Genomic DNA, 17,699 nt, shown 5'->3' with positions numbered 1-17,699 from the left:
AATTAACCTGCTCAGGAGGGGGCGAGCGGCGCACATCACCCTCGCCAGCTGCCATGAGCGTCCCGCTATTTACAAATGCGTGTCTGGCGCGACCGGCAGAAGTGCCGCCACCAGGAGCACGGACACTGAAGCACCATTGATCATTCGACAACTTCCTTCACCGGCTCCACGACCTTCGTGCTGCTGTAGCTGCGGCCCCACTCTGGCGGCAGGATACCGCACTTCTTCAGCAACCTTGTGACGGTCTCACTGGGCTGCGCGCCGACACCAATCCAGTACTTGGCGCGATCGAAATCCAGCTGAATGTCCTTCGTCGGCACAACGCCCGCACGCACCTCTTCCCGGGTCAAAGGACTAGGAATTGGATCATAGGTTCCGATGACCTCGATTGGCTTCCGAGTGGTGGCCTTATGTGCGTTCGCAACCACAATATTATAAACAGGAGAATGGCGTCTCCCAAATCTAGCAAGCCTTATCCTGACCAAGCCTTTGCCCATCCTTCACCTGTCGTTGCTAAAACTACCTTGGGTTCAGTGGTGAGACTGTTGAATGGATTGGCACGACAGTATGAAAATTTTCAGCTAATGGCGGAGGGGATACAGCTAAAGTATAAGGCCCAGAGAGCAATACGAGACTGGTTGGAAGGGTTGCAGTCAAAGGATTCACAGCCTATAGCGAACAGGCGAAGATATTGTACCAGCCCATGGCTGTGGCCATCTGCCATACCATCTCAGATAGCGTCGACTATAATATACGCTAAAAAAAGAAATGCCGGAACAGGTTGAAAAATTTTAATATTGAGCTCATCGCATCTCATCCCATCATCTGCTGCACAGATCAAGCATTGAAGCACACCCATCTATCTGGAACATCTGTAAGCTGCGGAGATGGATGCTGATAAAGTTGCGCACGAGCTTGAGCTCGAAGAGAGGCTGTCCAAGATAAGAGCGCAGTCTAATTCCAAGCTAGATAACCAGAAACATGTTGCAATCACGCTGTCAGCCGTGGAAGAGACCATGGGCGAGCAGAAGGATGGCGCAGGAAATGTCGTGAACTATCTCATCGCATTCATGTCACTGCTAGATCAGTCTGTGTCGCAGGAGACCAGAGAGTTGCAGGACGTGCAACTGGGGGCGTCTTCCTGCTACCTTTTGGATATTGTATTCCAGCATACTCCGAAGCCGCTGCTACGGTCGAAGTTTGCGGAGCTACTGATGAAGATTGCGCCCTGCATCACAGACCCAAGGACCACAGCTCCGCTTGTAAGGTCTGCGCTGGGGTGCCTGGAGGCGCTGCTGATCGCCCAGGATGCACAGACGTGGCAGAACACACAGGGCCTATCTGTGAGCCCTGTCAGGGGTCTCAATGGACTGCTGGAGCTCTCCTTGGATTCCAGAGCCAAGGTGCGGAAGAGAGCACAGGAGGCGATTGTCCGGATCCTGCAGAACCCGCCACCAGCCCCCACTTCAGCCCATGTTGCGGCGCCAGTAATTGCGGACTTTGCTCTCAAGGCTCTCGTGTCCGCCATTGATGAAGCGGCCAATATCTCAAACAAGAAACTGCGTGCAGTTGGTGGCTCTGATACCTTGAATGCGAAGACAATTCACATACTGCGCTTGATAGCATCCATTACATCAACAAATCAATGGCCAGCGACTTTAACGGAACAACTATGTGACCTGCTTCTCGAGATTTCAAAGTCCTCGAACCAGTACTTAGTTTCCGAAGCCTTCGGTTGCTTTGAAGCTTTATTTAACTCTATGGCTGAGTCAAGCGCCAACTCCGGACTTGCAGATGACAAGTTCTTGAACGTACTCGATATTATATTCTCGATGAAACCATCTAAGTCCGACGCCCACCTAGCAGTCGCATGGATCGCAGTTGTGGCAAAGGGTGTTTCCACATATGCATCTCACCAGCCACTAAAATGCTTAGTAAAAATACCAGACGTTTTCAATGTCATCTCGTTTTACCTAGGCAGTGAGACTCCAGAGGTTTACTTCAGTGCATCTCAGTGCTTGATCGCGATTCTAACAGACGCTATCAAGGATGAGCTTCTGCTCTACCCACCTCAGGTGGATGGTGAGACTTTCGAAGCAGTGGATGATGTCATTTCAAAACTCTCCGAGATCTTTACCGGTTTCCTCACTATCAACTATACTCACTGTGCGAAGGAGGTTCTCAACACTCTGGCAGCTGCCTTTAAGAAGTTGAGACACAGATGCAATCCTGACTTTCTGCGGCCTCTAGAAATAGTAGGCGCTTGGAGAACCAATGAAGAGCAGTTCCTTGATTTCAGGAATGCAGCAGAACAAGTCATCGGCGCTGCTATTGAAGCAATGGGCCCAGAGACTGTGCTGGGCTGCTTGCCTCTGAATCTAGAAAACCCTTCGGATAAAAGACCAGGAAGAGCTTGGTTGATTCCTCTGATTCGCGATCACACCAAGAATTCCCTGTTGTCAGTATTTGCCAAGGAATTTATTCCTACCATTCGTCATTTCGAGTCCACCATTGAGAAACTGGATAAGGAGTCTATCCAGTGCACATTACTTCAGACTGTTGTTGACCAATTGTGGTCTACCTTCCCTCAGTTCTGCGTTCTTCCAAAAGATCTAAACGATGTATTCACGGATGAGTTTGCTGCAGAGTTAGCGTCCCTACTTTATTCCAGAATTGAACTGCGTACTGTCATATGCAATGGATTGAAGGTCTTGGTCACAAGTAATCTTCTATACAGAGATGGTGCGTATAAGGACGACATTATTATGGGACAGCAATTCCCGCCGACAGAAGCGGAGAAAAACATAGAATACCTCTCCCAGAAATCGCCCAATATGTTGGCCGTTCTTTTCAATGTCTACACGCAGACTGCACCCAACGCTCGGAGCTATATTTTGGAAACCATCGAGGCATACTTGAAAATTACTTCTGCGGAAAACCTGTCTAACACGTTTGATAACGTATGCGCATTACTAAAAGATGCCATGGATAAGGAGGCGTCTAGCCAACCTGTGAAGGGCCAGCCAAAAATGAGTGCCACACTTCTAGATCTTGTGGTGGTTATGTCCAGGGTTGTTCCAGCATCATCATACACTGCTTTATTTTCTATCTTCAACACGACTGTTAACTCACAGGATGTTTTAACCCAAAAGAGGGCTTACAGGATAATCAGTAACGTTGCAGATCTCGAGGGCGGCTCTGGGGCTGTACAGTCTTATATTTCTGACATTGAAAACGTTATGATTGCCGCTGCCAAAACTGTTCAGACTGCCTCAAAGGCGGCCAGACTAACGGCCATAACGGCGCTGGTTAAATTACTGCCATCTGATCACCACAACTTCATCGTCCAAATTGTTCCAGAAGTCATTGTGTCATGTAAGGATACCAATGAGAAGTCCAGAGAGGCCGCATTTGGAGCACTCATTGTAATGGGGAAGTTGATGAATGAGGGAAACGGTATTATCAAGCTATCTCAGCTACCAGGATATGATCCAGCAACTCCTGACCAGCAGTCGTCGGTCGCGGAATTCTTTAAGATCATTTCCGCAGGTCTGATTGGTGAGTCGCAGCACATGGTGAGCGCTACTATCACGGCATACTCATGTTTGGTCTTTGAGTTTAAGGATGAGGTGGACCCGCAAGTCCTCTTGGAAATATACGACACGATTGAGCTATACCTAACTTCCAACTCTAGAGAAATTGTGAAGAGCACGATTGGCTTTTGCAAAGTGTGCTGTTTGAGTCTTTCCGATGAATTTATGAGACCGCGCATTCCCTCTTTGCTTCCAAAGCTGTTGCGTTGGTCACACGAGCACACTGGCCACTTCAAAGCTAAGGTTAAAAACATCCTAGAGAGGCTGATCAGGCGCTTTGGTTATGATTTTATCGATGCAAACTTCCCCGAAGAGGATAGAAAGCTCCTAACAAACATCAGAAAGACTCGTAACAGGAATAAGAGAAAGGCTGCCGAGGAAGACCAAAATGCTACAAGCTCTACTGTACAGTCATCCCAGAAGAATTCGAGGTTCATGTCTGCCTTCGACGAGGCTATTTATGACTCCGATGAAGATGAAGGCAATGATTCTGACGCGAATGAGAACACAAAGGCTAAGCAGTACATTGTGGAGTCCAAGGAGGATCCATTGGACTTATTAGATGCTGGTGCTTTAGCTCACGTTTCGTCCACGAGACCAAAGAAGATGAGCAAGGAAGAGAAGAGAAAGAAGCTGGCATCGTCTGATGTTTACAGCTTTGACAGCGAAGGTAAATTGGTTCTTAAGAACGAGAGCGGACAAGCTGCTGAAGAGACACTGGAGTCACTAACCAGCGGCATAAATGCCTACTTGGATGCTGTGAAGAACGGGCCAATCAAGGGGCAGAAGGGTAGATTAAAGTATAAGAAAGGCAGACGTGACAATGCGGACGATAGTGATGATGAAGGTGTACCACATCCGAAGGCGAACGGCCCACAGAGGCCAAACAGAGTTGGAAAAAAAGGCATCCACAAGAACAGACGGAAGTTATAAATACTCGCGTTCACCGGACTGTACTAAGTAACGATTTTATCTAAATGATTTTATCGATGCCGTTCTTGCTATCGCGCCATTATCTTTCTTAAACATTATATACCGGTATCATATGTAGGCGAATCACCATTATTAAATGCATCTCTAATATCCTGATAGTCTCCAAGTTCCAGGTCTGTGTCGGTCAGCTTCAGAGCATCGGCAACCTCTAGGCTTTCAAATTCGTTAAAGTCTTTGTAATGATCACCGAATTCCTCCTCGAGCACAGCATCATCCAGATAATCGAGGTCCATGATCGCGTCATCCAACGACATCGGGTCCGGAGCATATGCAGGATCTTCCTCAAACGAAAGAGATATCGCATCGAGCCTGTTGTTCTTATTGGACGCTGGGAGTCGCGACACCAGCTCGGCTGCATGGCTGCGTAGTTCGTGGTTCTGCTCATCTATTACATCGGCGGGAAAGTGCTCAGGATTCGCGCCGCCTTTGCCACGCCCCAGGACGGAGTTCTTCAGGCCCGGAATCGTAGGCAGGCTTTCTAGCTCCCGCGGCATCTTTCCCGAGAGCTTGCGCAGCGCGTGCACGCGCTGCCGCGTTACCATAAAGCGTACCCAGTCGTCCATATCGCCGTTGTTGATCATCGCCTCCACAAGCTCCGTCTCTTCGCGCTCCTCCTCCTCGTTCTTCTTCCCGCTGTTCAACTGGTTGATGTATTCCGGAATCAGCGACAACGGCTTGGTACCCGCCTTGCCTCCGCCCCCTTCGCGCACCCGCAGCAGCTCCGGCGTCGGCGTCGCAACCAGACGCGCATCCACCGCGGCCGCGTCGTGCACCGCCCAATTCTTCAGCCGTTGCACGCCCTCATCGCCCGGCAGCGCAGGGTTCTCGTCGTACACGTCCAGCACGTCGGCCGGCCGTATGAGCCCTAGGTTCTGCAGCGCCAGTGTCAGGTCCTGTAGGCAGACCGTGTCATCCTGCTGCTGCCGCGCCGACGCCAATCGCTGCAACTCACTCGCAAGCAATCCCAGAAACCTCACATACAGATCGGTGAACATATCTACCGTCGAAGACCTCGCCCGATCAAACCCATGCGCCTTCAGCAGCTGGATCATAGATACCCGCAGCAACCCGAAGTAGAAGTCCTTGCTACAACTCATCCTGGTGCCGCCGTCTTGCAGTCTGTCTTTTTTAGTATACTACGATGTTCATGAATAGGTCTTCTGGGCACTTTTTTGATTCAAAGCAAAAGCACCTTCAGGTCCAACACCAGCGGTAAATTGCAAGAGGTGGCCACCCGTAGATGCATACTGGTATCGGGAGCTGTGTGAGTGCTTGGAATGCATGCTTAGGATGTCTGTATCACGTGACCAAAATGGATGGGTGTTCTGAGGACAAGTGGCGAACAAGGGAACCTGAAAACATGGAAGAGTACTAGACGGCGGAGCACCACTGCAGGTATTATACGCAGGAGTCGACGGGGTTCGCGGACGTGTCAATATCTGTGCGTTTACAGTGGTCGGAAATATGGCCAATCTTTCTTTGTACGCTGTGGAGGCGGTGGTGATCCTAGACAACGACGGGCAACGCATCTATGCCAAATACTTCAACCCCCCTCACCAGGCGGTGGAGGAGGACTCGCTGTCGTCAAACGTGAAGCTGCAGAAGGAGCTGGAGGCGACTCTGTTCAAGAGAACACACAAGCAGAACGCAGATATATTGATACTGGACGAGCACCTGGTTCTGTATAAGGAATGCGCGGACGTATGCATCTATCTCTTGGGCCCGTTGGACGAGAACGAGATTGTGCTGCAGGATACGCTGGGCGCCATGAAGCTGGCCCTCGAGATGGTGTTGAATACAGACCTGGATAAGCGCAGCCTGCAGGACAACTACGAGATTGTGTGTCTGGTGGTTGACGAGACGGTCGACGACGGGATCATCCTGGAGACAGAGGCGCGGACGATTGCGTCTCGCGTGACGAAATCGCCCACGCAGGAGACTGTGGTGATCGATCTGTCCGAAAAGGGGCTGCTGAGTGCATGGGGGTTTGCCAAGAGCAAGCTGGCAGAGCGGCTGCAGCAGGGCTTGTGAAAGCTTTCCCGGTTCGTCTTTGTACACTATATAGAGTGTGGAGTATATAAGTGGAATGGGCCATTGGCCGGTGGAACATCTACGGTTCTGCGGAGGGCTGATGGGACTACTTTTTCTTACTTTTGGTTTTAGAGCCCTGCTTTTCACCACCCCCCGGAATAGAGACTTTTAACTTATCCACGCAAATCAGAGGAATGAAGTCCTGGTCCTTGAATACCTTCAACAGCTCGTGCTCAACGGGCCAGTCTGCTTCCTTGTCTTTCTGCAGAGGATCCACGTTTCTTCTCTGGAAGTAATGGAGGACGTCGTTAACAGACTTGGTCTTCTTGGCAGTACCAGGCTGAACCTTGACTTTGTATTTATACTTTGTCAACGCTGGCCAAGGAGCGAACACGGGTATTGGGGCTAGTACCTCCTCGTCCGCTGAAATCACTGGTTTCAATTCCTTGAAGATCTTCTTATAGTTAACCTTCACCTTCTCGCTGGACGTGAACTTCAAGGCCTGCGCTTGTTGTTGCTTTTCTCTCCTCTTCTTCTTGACTTCTCTCTCTTGCTCTCTAGCAAACTCTGATTCTTTTTCCTTCTGTTGTTTCTCAATACCCTTCAGCGTACCCAATGCTTGCAATTTCAGTAAGATATCTTCCTCATCCTGATTGCTGTATTTCTTTTGAATCTTCTTCAATTTGCCCTTCTTACCGCGAACATTTTTGTTCATATTTTCAATGATGGATACCACTACTGATTCGCTATCATGTGTGCTTTCTTTTGTCTCAGCAAGACCAGAAACACCCGCTGTCTGTTCCACGGGACTTTCAGAGCCAACTACGCGGGGAATGTCATCAATAATGTCATTGATAGATTGATTTGAATTGCTGGGCAGGAGGTTATCGGCTGGGCCGATAGATTCTTCAACCATCTCCTCGCTAGGATGACTTACTTCCCCCATTTCGTCGATTTCAGCGGGCATATCTTCCTCATAACCTGCTTCTTGGTCATCGTCGGTCTTTATTTTCCACATAAAAGCGAACCCCATCACAAGTTGAGCCGGCGGGAGGAAATTCTTGGCTTCATCACTCTTGAGCCTGAAGGCCCCGGAAGGCAAGAGACCACCACCAACGTCATCGAACTTGCTCAAGTTTTTAGCCGCACACCACCATGGTGATGTAGCAACTTTTTTAGACCATGCTTCAGATGCGGAGTTGGCAAAGATACCGGCCTGCATTAAAGTATTTGGCGGAATTTCGGTGCGCTCAAAATTCTTTATCCATACCTGGGACCCAAAACCATTGGACACATATACATCATCATCTTCAATGTACTTGCTGTAGATTTGGTCTGTTTCGATGCCACTTTTACCCATAAGCACCAAGAATCCTTCGGTTGATATAAACCAAAAGTATTTTTCGAAGAAGTATGGCGATCGTATCACCTGCAAAACATCGTGCTGCTCTTTTAATTTCTTCTTGAGATCTTTCTCGATTTTCTGCTCAATGTTCTTCATGGCCTTTTGCACATTTTGTTCAACACCTAGTTGTTTCTTGGCGCCCGTTTTTTTCATTTCAAAATAACTCGAAGCATTCGCATAAGCGGACATTGATAAATCAATACTAACTGTTATCGATTTGTTTGACACCTTGGATTTACCTTTTTTATTCTTGCTGCCACTTCCCCGCACCACCTCGGCGTCAAAGTCCGAAAGACCGCTATCTGATAATTCATCGTCACTGGAGCTGAAGCCTGAATCACTTTCAGAATCTCCCCAGCTTCCATCGGATGATTCATCATCTTCATTTGAGAGTGGTAACTCTACGCTAATTTTATTGGCCTTTAGGTTCAAAGGAAGCTTAATCACGCGTGCAATTCTATTGCTTTTCGCCTGCTCTGTTTTAATCAATTTTTCAATAGATGTCCAATCCATTTGCTGGTCAAGTAAACCTTGAATTGCAGATTTAGCTTCCTCAACTAGTTCAATGTTATTAATAATAGCGTTGCCTCTCTGCTCGTTTGTATGCTGAACTTCCACCAATGCCTGTATTTTCTTTTGGTTCTCTGCTTTGGCCTTTTCTAACTTCTTTCTCGCATTTTGTTCCTGCGTCTGAATGCGTAAGGCGTATTTTGTAGAATCGATCGTTGAAAAGAATTTGTCTACAGTTCGGTTGTAATCACCGTCGACCTCGACAATTTCAAACTTCTTTTGAGAACCATCAGGGAGGTACGGCCTAAACGGATGAAACTGCTCATACGTAAGCCTAATGCCCTCTGCATCTTTTTTCTCATCGTACAGCGGATTCTCACGCGCCAATATATACCCGTTCTTCTTTTCTGACGTTAATAACATGTATGCCTCCTTTTCTGCAATATTCAAGATGTCTACTAGTTGATCGGCAGAGTCGAATAGTTCCAGGAATGACTGCGAAGGATCTATACCATGCTCCTTTAGGATTTTATTGAGAAGATCGCTGGAGAGGTACGGATAAGAACTGAACAATAGTTTATGAATAGAGGGCACCTTCAAACTTTGTTTACGCCCCCCTACGGGAGCGGCGGGCATTACCGCCTTCGATTCTTCTGCAGCAGTCTTTGTTTTGATAAGCAGTTCCTGAACAACGGGTAAAGTATGAGTATCAAGCTTAGGAACAGGTAGAGACACATCCTCCAAGAAGTGATCATCAAACATGTTGTATATCTCGCCCACCTTTTGTTCATGATCACGGACCACCCGTTGCAGCGCCAAGATGCGTCTATCAGCATCAAGAAGGATCACATTGCCTGCAGCAAAAAACTCCAAAACAAGGAAGAATAATCCATCCGCGAAACTCAACACTAATATTCTGTCCGCGCCGACCTGCTTCACTGTGGTCAACCGCTTCGCCTTTAGGTGCTTGCGCAACTTTGCAACAAACGGCCCAGGGGACGGTGGAATTGGCCGGGAAAACTCTGTTGCAAATATTTTGAGTCCACAGTCGATCAAGATGCTAATCTTCGACTCGCCTTTGGTAAATTTGAGTAAAAACTGCTTGCTAGCGTCCGCCACATTGTACAGATTGGCCAACCGACAACCTTCTAGCTGCGCTTTCAGTTCTCTGGCCAGTAATTGTAGGTCCAGGGAGCTAATTCGCTGCTTCATCTTTGACGGTATAGACCTCCAAAGTCCTAAGGGTAAGGTAGTAAGTAGGAGGCAAAGTGTTTCCCGTTAAAAAAATTCTCCTGTATGTATATATGACAGTTGATCGATCATTCAAGCGAAACTTGGAGCAGTAAAAAGCCCTCATTTCAAGAAGGAGTACACATAACGACCAATTAGATTACTATGCCAATTCTTGCATAGACTAGTAACTATCTTTCCCTGCTCCGGCATTCTTTTGAACTTCCCTATGACCAGGACCAAGGCAATAAGGTTTTTCGAGAGCGTGAAAAATATGTTTGTATATAAGCTCCATTTTAAAATATTTTTATAGTAAGACTTCGTGGCCAAGCTGGTTAAGGCGTGCGACTGTTAATCGCAAGATCGTGAGTTCAATCCTCACCGAGGTCGAATTTCTTTTTGGCATTTCATATCGACATTTGGGCATCGCAGCCATACCGAAAGGTAAGCAAGATCCACTCCACCATAACGCTCCGTTGATTAAGCATCAAAGATGGATCCTCAAGAACTTGCTAGCATCAACAAGGTTGCCAAGTATATCAAGAACCACCCGAAAGCCAAGGTTGTATTCCTGGTAGGCGCTGGAATCTCCACTTCTTGCGGGATTCCCGACTTTCGTTCGCCCAACACAGGGCTCTACCACAACTTATCCAAGTTCAAGTTACCATATGCTGAGGCAGTATTTGCGATCGACTATTTTCAGCGGGATCCCAAACCCTTCTACACTCTGGCCCGCGAGATGTACCCAGGGAAATATATTCCATCTCGCTTTCACTACCTCATGAAACTATTCGAGTCCAAAGGATACCTGAAGGCTGTATACACTCAGAACATAGACACTTTGGAGCGCGAAGCAGGTATTGCAGCGGACTATATCATTGAAGCGCATGGCTCTTTTGCAACTAACCACTGTATCGATTGTGACAAAACGTTTCCGACAGAGACTTTCAAGGCCATGCTGGAAAGCGGCGAGTATGCGCGTTGTGAGGACTGTGAAGGCTTGATTAAGCCCAGGATTGTATTCTTCGGTGAAGATCTTCCGTCCGTGTTTTATACTTCTTGGGATAAGTTACTGAGCGAAATGCAAGCTGGAAAGGAAGACTATCTGGTTATAGTAGCCGGTACATCACTCGTTGTATATCCTTTCGCATCGCTCCCTTCAGAAACACCGCGGAAGGTCCATCGTGTGCTGATGAATATGGAAGTGGTGGGCGATTTTAAAACCCCGAGGAAAACGGATATCATTATTCATGGCGAAACAGATCATATTGCGGAAGAACTGGCGCGAGCACTGGGCTGGTATGATGAACTAGTAGATATTTCATCTGGACGCTCCTCCTCGGAAACAACTGTTGTTGAGAAGGATACTGAGAATCAGACAGATATTAAGAGCGCTAGTGCAAGTGTCATAAAATACAAGGAGGTATCTTCGGTTAGCAAAGAGGAAAGTTCCATAGATAAGATTGCCGAGAAGATCCTTAAGTTGGATCTCAGCAGGGAGAATTCTGATGATTGAAGATTATCAAAGCCAGCCAAGGCTTAATGATCTTGAAGACAGGCGGACTTTTGTCCATTTCGAAATACGATCAACCACTAGAAATATATTTAGCATTTCCTGCTTATGACATATGAAGGGGAATGATATTAAACTAACGGTGAAACATCTTGTACGAGCTCTTTTACAGTCTGGAATAAATACCTAAGTTATCTATATATCTTACTGCATGGTAGGGAACTTTAGGACATATATCCAAAAAGGCTAACCGCCAACTTATATGTTACACTATGCAGTTATTTCTTTCCCTCGCTGAGGATCATGTGCCCTATATAATTCCTCATTCTAGCCGCATCTTGATGGTCAAATGCCAGTGCCTGGTCCTCACTTAGATAGAGAGCATTGGTGCATACGTATACCCCGCAGTCGAATCCATTTGGTTGCTGCGGACAAGCAATATGTTCTAGCTCAAAATCCTTTCCCATAGAGCCTCCGCTTTCTTCTATCACGTAGTTCTGTAGGTCTTTCATAATGGCGAAGCTCATCGAATTCGCTCTGCTCGTCAAAGAGTCTGCATACATGACTTTCTTCTTCGTAAGATCAATGATACCTAGTGCCCAGTGTGACTGATCCAAGTTTATTGGAACGAATATCTTGTGGAGGTCTTGAATTTTGACCTTCTTTCTCTTCATCCATCGCCTTACGCCTTGGTAACCGCGCTCAGATAAGGTAGAGTAAAAAAATGAGTTAAAAGCCACAGTATGGGCGTACTTGAGTTCTATCTGCTTCATGAAATACTCAATAATGGTATCATTTAACCATCTGCGCGGAGCAAGCGTTTTGAAGTCGCGAACAGTCACTTCAAAATTATTTTTATTATTCAGCACGCCCTTATCTGTTCTTGCTAGTGTAAGCTGGATATCCTTCATATCAGAGTCAGTCAGCATGGGTACAAGTACAGCCCCGCGTTGCTGTTTCCTTATTTCATCCTGGATCTTCTTGCGTTCCTCTAGAAGCTTTTTGTAACTCTTGAACTCGTCCTCAAAAGATAGAATTGACCTGTCAAACTTCAGCTTCTGGGCATAAAACGCCTTTCGCTTCAGCGAGAGCGGGTCGATAATGCGCTCTTTAACAATCATTACGTCTGCATCCTGATTTTGAGATTGCCTTGTATCAATCAGTACGCTTCTAATCCGTTCAGTCAAGTTAAGGATCGAGCGTTTCAAACCAGTGTCCCGACTATCCATTTGCAAAAGTCTCAGCTGCTGTTTACGCTCTTCCTGTATCATTTTTAGTGGCTTATATTCGCCATTGAAGACCATCCTCAAGTATGAAATCTCATCCGCGGGGTCTGCTAACAACGACCGCTGCGCGCCAGCTCGAGGCAAGCTCTGAAATCTTCGGCGCCTACGGTAGAATGCCGTTCCGTATTGGAAATGTCTCTCAGGGGCATCAGATGGCCGGTCTGCGGAGGGTGTTGTTATCGGGCTATCCCAGTTAAATGGATCTTTCTCGAGCTTCAGCTGCGAAGCGGGCGCAATCAAGCGGTCTATCTTCTCCACGAGTGCCGCTTCTTTCGTTTGCGCGACCTTCTGCGGAAGAGCTTCCGGAAAGCCGGAGCCCTGTCCGGCTGGTCTGCTCCGCTTCTGTGGCACATTAATGTCATCGGAATGGAGTCGCTTCTTCAAAACACCCATTTCACCGTGCATAGCTCCTTCGTCGTCCCTGCACGAGCAGTGAAAAATGTTGCGCGCTTGACTACTGCCAGAATCGTATTCCGAGGTATCGCTGGCAGGCGTATCCGCATACACCCAGGCCAAAAGTGACCGGCGCGTACCATCTAAGACCTTTCTAATTCCATCTAGCATTGAAATATCGTCGGGACTGCAGGTAGAAGAGTCTAACGGTAAATCCTCCTGAAATGATGGTCTCTCCCAGCTATAAGCAGGTAGATCCTCTCCACTGATTCTATCTTGTAATATTAATGCCGACAGTGTAGGATGTGTGTAGAAGTTGATGGTCTGCTAGTCGAAAATTCTCCTGTTTCAAACTATAAATCGATATACAGATCACCACAACTAACTAAGCTTTGTCAGACTGAATAAACTCTTACTGAGCCAGTCACCTTGCCTAGCCTGCTTTGTGCCATGTATAGAGATGATGAACGTTAATGAGACAACAGATGCCTAAGTCGGGCTGGATATCTCAAACTGCCGTTACCCGGTTAGATGTTACGTAACTATGGCTGTCACAGATTACTCGAGTAATACACACCAGGCATCTCGAGCAAGATACTTGGACGCCCAATGTAACATCTTAGCTATTTTGAATTGCGTTTGACCATTCTAAATACATGTAGCACAAGAATACGCACGGCAAGCGTGTTGTGGGGCCTCACAGATGGGGCCCACGGTCTGCCCCGACAACCCAGAAAACGAATTCCCGAATAGCGGCCAACGGAGGCGAAAGTTCATCCGCAGAGAACGGCAGGCCCGCAGCCTCCAGTGTGCCCGCCACAGCGTTCTGCTTCTGGGCAAGCCCGCGGAAAACCGCCACGAAGTTGATGCACTGGGCTGCCACAAGCACTAGTGCCAGTAACAAGGGCCCGACGGGGGCATCCAGGTGCTGACCCGAACGTTCAGTGATGACCGAGAGCCTTCTGCGGTGCACGAAGTATGCCCAGAGCGCGGTGAAGACGGTCAGCCCAAAGTAGATGTACGAAAGGGTGTTGGCGACCTTCGGGAAAGCGCTGCGATCAGCAGAATAGAAAATCGAAAACGTAAGCACGCTGAGAGACGTGGCGAGAGTCAACCAGCGAGTGAATGTCCGTTCGTTTGCGAGCCAGACTTTTGCTTCCACATTGACAGGCCCTGCATTTTTTATGAGTGTTGTTGGCTTCTTGACTCCTGGAGGCAGCTCAACCTCTTCATCCTCTGAGTCAAACCCCGAAAGCTTTGGTTCCCTTCCAGTCAAGACAGTGAGGAACATAGACCGCTTGCGCCTGTTTCTTGGTTTCCGAGGTTGCGCATCGCGCTCGGCCTCTTCCTCGGAGGTATCTGAGTCTTCGAGATCTGCCACCCTGGGTGGCTCGTTCGCGCGCTGAGGTTGGCGGTTACTGTCTTTTTCAAGGCTAGCACCTCCTGGGTGAGACAAAAGCGAGAGCCTCCTCATACGCGCAGCAGCCGCCTGCTGAACACCATGCTGTTCCAGCCTTTTTCTTTCTTCCTCATAAGCTTGATCTGGATTCATCCGGATATCAGTCTCCAGGTCAGGGAGCCAGAAGGGCAGCATGTCAAACCTGTCATCCTCACCGAACAATGAGGCCACACCCTGTATGTATTTCGAAAACTTGGGTACCTCTTTTACTAGATGCGAGTTGGTCAACTCGTAAAACCATTCACTATACTGCGAGGGTATCAGTGGGCCAACGCCAGTAACCAAGTTTGTCAAGGATGGCGCCTGAGTTCGAACTCTGATCTCCATGACAGAGTAAGGGAACTTGGTGTATTCTCCAGGACGAAGAAACTTCATAGGATTTTGAACTGCGGCGTCTAACTCAGGTCTGTGCCAATTTTTAGGATCTCTGATGGGCCTGTCCTCATCGAAACAATCCTCCCTAATATACATTATATTGGAATCGATTGTGATCCGAATTCTGTCATCGCCCGGAATCTGGAACGCAGTTCTCGTGTAGAGCGTTCTCAAGACAGGTTGCAGCTCATTCTGTAGGATAAATTTCTGTAAAGAGTCAACATCCTCACAGAATTTCGAAATCTCTGCTTCTCGAGAACCCCTCTCACGTAGCTTCGCAGACATCTTTTCTTTGAATTCTGGATCACCATTGAAGATAAAGCCCGAAATGAACTTCTTCTTGAGCTTCAACCTAACTTCCTCGCGATCAATTGTATCAGTGTCTTTGCTCTCTAGAGGCACTCGCTTCTCCAAAAAGACATCCGAGAGGTTGATGAGTTTGCCGGTCCACCAGAGCATCACAGTGGGTGACGACGTAGCTTTCAACAACCGGTTGTTGTATAACTCAAACTCCTCGTTATCGAAATAGAGCGTGGTGACAACGTTATCCAAGCTCTTCGTCTGGTGCGCGGTAGCGTCGAAGCTGGAAGCGGAAGAAGGAACACTGCCTTCCTCATCAACGGCGCCAGGGTTCAGCGGTCCCATGACATCGCCACTTTCGGGCGGCGCTGCCATGTACACAAGCACGGGTAGATGGCGCAGGATGCGCGTCTTGACCTCCATCAAGTTGTCCGGATGGATCCAGAACTTGTAAGTCCGGTAGGTTGGCATGTCTTCGCTAGTAAAGCTGGAGAGCTTAGAAGATTCGATTAGCGACTTCGAGGCCGTGTCCGTGCTCTTGCGCAAGACGTCATACAGGAACGAGATCTTGTACAAGAGCGGGGAGTACTCTTCGGAGTGGAATGGCAATGCCTTCAGACGCACCTGTAACAGAGACTTCACCGACGGATAGCCTTCGTGGAGCTTATCGTGCTTTTTAACAATTTTGATGAAACCCGTGAAGTTCAAGCGCGAGAACCGGTCTAGCTCCTGAGCCTCTGTCAACGCCTGTTCCAGCTCTTCTCGTATGTGGCCGAGGTCCAGAGACTGCAGAGCGTCTGCGCCGTCGAGTTCTTCCTCAAGCCGCTCGAGCTTTCCCATTATCTCGGTGTACTTGCCACTTTGGAAACTATACACCTTTTCCAACTCCCGGTCCAGAGCCTCGACAAAGTTAGACTCGTTGCGCGCTGTCCAGTGCTCGTCCGTGTCACCCTTGCCCTTCCTCTTGCTCTCCTTCGGGCTGAGCCCCAGGTCCTTTATTACTGACTCCTTGAGAAGCTTCTTCAGCCCATCGTAGTCAATGTACCAATCCTTCCAGGGTGGGTAGATATCATTAGCCAACTTGACACCAAACAACATGCTGACCGCAGTACTGCCAATCGCTCTCCCCGGGCTTCCACGCTACTAAATGGATTCGGGGAAAATGCCGAATTCAAATTCGGGACCTTATATATGTGATGGAGTCAATTTTGGGCCTTGGAGGCTAGTCGCTATAACAAAGCTAGGCAACACGCACGTGCTCGAAGAAAGGAACCAACGTGCGACCAGGGCAGAGAGGTCGGCGGACAAAGGTATGGCACGTGATGGATGGATGCCGTTCGGCATTTTCATGCGTGTCAGCATATTCAAGTACTATTCAGAATTATAGTATATATAACTATAGGGCCTAAAGGGCTACGCCCAGGAAGTTAGGCGCTCGTGACGTCGAAGCCACACATGGCTGCGGTCGAAACAACCAGCACAGCACATAGGCGACGCCGTCCGGCACGCCTGCTGCCAGTGCGATGTAGCAGGCTTAAAATTGACGATTAGCACGGCCGTGCTGGGCGGCCTGTGCTGCAAAGAAGTGCATGCAGTACGCGTAGATGCTCGACAGCTGCAGATGCGGCGATGCGGGGGGTGGGGAGGAGCATGGGGGCGGGGCCTAGCAACAGTTGGACGAGGGCATGTTGCTGCCCGACGAGATGTTCACGCTCCCCTCTCTGCCGCTGTTGTTGACCAACTTGTCGTTGTCGATCTTCTCTTGGATGAGCTTAGCCAGCGTGAAGAAGATGTCGCTCACGTTCTCGTCGTCCTTGGCACTGGCCTCGATGAACGGCACGCCGAGCTCCTTGGCCAAGCTCTCCCCCTGCTCGTACGTCACCGCGCGGGTGTCCATGTCCTTCTTGTTGCCCACCAACAAGAGCTGCGCCTCCTCGTTCGCGTGCTGGTTGACCGTCGTGAACCACTGGCGGATGTTCTCGAACGTGCGCTCGTCCGTCACGTCGTACACCAAGATGATCCCCATCGCACCCCGGTAGTACGCGGTGGTGATCGTCCGGAACCGCTCCTGTCCCGCCGTGTCCCAGAGCTGAAGCTTGATCTTCTTGCCGTTGATGTCCACCGCCTTGATTTTGAAGTCGATCCCGATCGTGGTGATGAACGAGGGACTGAACTTGTCCTCCACAAACCGCACGAGCAAGCACGACTTGCCCACGCCGGAATCCCCCACGAGCAATATCTTCATGATCGAGTCGTAGTTCTTAGCCCCGCTGGACGACGACACCGTTCTTAGCCCCGACATTATAGCTACTGTACTGCTGCGTGGCAACTATGTCAATCCGTAAATGAGAGTCCTGCCTATCCAAGAATCCCACTTGCACCAAATGTAGGTCCTTCGTCTTCAATCTATAACTTTTGACAAGCCCGCTGCTTTCTGAATCGAGTTCGATAACACAAGTCACTGCCTGAAGGGGAAGGGAAGGGGTGGGTCGGTCGGCAGGCTGTCTAACTTCGTTTCTGTGTGCTGTTTTTTCCTTAAACCACAAAGTGTGTTACGTACATACCACTAATTTCTTTTTTAGCACTAAGTATATCGATTAGTCAAGCCTGA

The 17,699-nt window shown here is 48.6% G+C and overlaps 9 protein-coding genes and 2 non-coding genes across 11 annotated transcripts; 5 read left to right on the top strand and 6 right to left on the bottom strand.

The window, feature by feature from the left end:
* Nucleotides 1-140: 140 nt before the first annotated feature.
* Nucleotides 141-497, bottom strand: MRPS16 (mitochondrial 37S ribosomal protein bS16m; the record flags this gene model as incomplete). The annotated part of the gene is made up of 1 exon (NM_211715.2): nt 141-497. One exon carries the CDS (start codon nt 495-497, stop codon nt 141-143), a length of 357 nt encoding a protein of 118 aa, NP_986653.2.
* A 390-nt stretch (nt 498-887) lies between these two features.
* Nucleotides 888-4,526, top strand: RRP12 (mRNA-binding protein RRP12; the record flags this gene model as incomplete). The annotated part of the gene is made up of 1 exon (NM_211714.2): nt 888-4,526. The coding sequence occupies one exon, from the start codon at nt 888-890 to the stop codon at nt 4,524-4,526; it is 3,639 nt and encodes a 1,212-aa protein (NP_986652.2).
* Nucleotides 4,527-4,621: 95 nt separating this feature from the next.
* TAF3 (Taf3p) lies at nt 4,622-5,683 on the bottom strand (the record flags this gene model as incomplete). The annotated part of the gene is made up of 1 exon (NM_211713.1): nt 4,622-5,683. One exon carries the CDS (start codon nt 5,681-5,683, stop codon nt 4,622-4,624), a length of 1,062 nt encoding a protein of 353 aa, NP_986651.1.
* A 367-nt stretch (nt 5,684-6,050) lies between these two features.
* RET3 (coatomer subunit zeta) lies at nt 6,051-6,617 on the top strand (the record flags this gene model as incomplete). The annotated part of the gene is made up of 1 exon (NM_211712.1): nt 6,051-6,617. The coding sequence occupies one exon, from the start codon at nt 6,051-6,053 to the stop codon at nt 6,615-6,617; it is 567 nt and encodes a 188-aa protein (NP_986650.1).
* Nucleotides 6,618-6,723: 106 nt separating this feature from the next.
* RQC2 (Rqc2p) lies at nt 6,724-9,744 on the bottom strand (the record flags this gene model as incomplete). The annotated part of the gene is made up of 1 exon (NM_211711.2): nt 6,724-9,744. The coding sequence occupies one exon, from the start codon at nt 9,742-9,744 to the stop codon at nt 6,724-6,726; it is 3,021 nt and encodes a 1,006-aa protein (NP_986649.2).
* A 334-nt stretch (nt 9,745-10,078) lies between these two features.
* AGOS_t0182 lies at nt 10,079-10,152 on the top strand. The gene has a single exon. It is a non-coding gene; the product is annotated as a tRNA-Asn (tRNA).
* Nucleotides 10,153-10,255: 103 nt separating this feature from the next.
* HST2 (histone deacetylase HST2) lies at nt 10,256-11,278 on the top strand (the record flags this gene model as incomplete). The annotated part of the gene is made up of 1 exon (NM_211710.1): nt 10,256-11,278. One exon carries the CDS (start codon nt 10,256-10,258, stop codon nt 11,276-11,278), a length of 1,023 nt encoding a protein of 340 aa, NP_986648.1.
* Nucleotides 11,279-11,553: 275 nt separating this feature from the next.
* On the bottom strand, nt 11,554-13,125 carry ULP1 (SUMO protease ULP1; the record flags this gene model as incomplete). Its single annotated transcript, NM_211709.2, has 1 exon — nt 11,554-13,125. The coding sequence occupies one exon, from the start codon at nt 13,123-13,125 to the stop codon at nt 11,554-11,556; it is 1,572 nt and encodes a 523-aa protein (NP_986647.2).
* Nucleotides 13,126-13,651: 526 nt separating this feature from the next.
* On the bottom strand, nt 13,652-16,186 carry AGOS_AGL020W (AGL020Wp; the record flags this gene model as incomplete). The annotated part of the gene is made up of 1 exon (NM_211708.1): nt 13,652-16,186. One exon carries the CDS (start codon nt 16,184-16,186, stop codon nt 13,652-13,654), a length of 2,535 nt encoding a protein of 844 aa, NP_986646.1.
* Nucleotides 16,187-16,301: 115 nt separating this feature from the next.
* AGOS_AgRUF20 lies at nt 16,302-16,702 on the top strand. The gene has a single exon (NR_149357.1). It is a non-coding gene; the product is annotated as an AgRUF20 (non-coding RNA).
* A 49-nt stretch (nt 16,703-16,751) lies between these two features.
* SEC4 (Rab family GTPase SEC4) lies at nt 16,752-17,390 on the bottom strand (the record flags this gene model as incomplete). The annotated part of the gene is made up of 1 exon (NM_211707.1): nt 16,752-17,390. The coding sequence occupies one exon, from the start codon at nt 17,388-17,390 to the stop codon at nt 16,752-16,754; it is 639 nt and encodes a 212-aa protein (NP_986645.1).
* Nucleotides 17,391-17,699: the final 309 nt, after the last annotated feature.

The sequence above is a fragment of the Eremothecium gossypii genome, chromosome VII (genome assembly GCF_000091025.4).
Source record: "Eremothecium gossypii ATCC 10895 chromosome VII, complete sequence".
Taxonomy (NCBI): Eukaryota; Fungi; Ascomycota; class Saccharomycetes; order Saccharomycetales; family Saccharomycetaceae; genus Eremothecium; species Eremothecium gossypii.
Note: the sequence above shows the minus strand (reverse complement) of the source record. Positions and strands in the feature narration are given on the sequence as shown.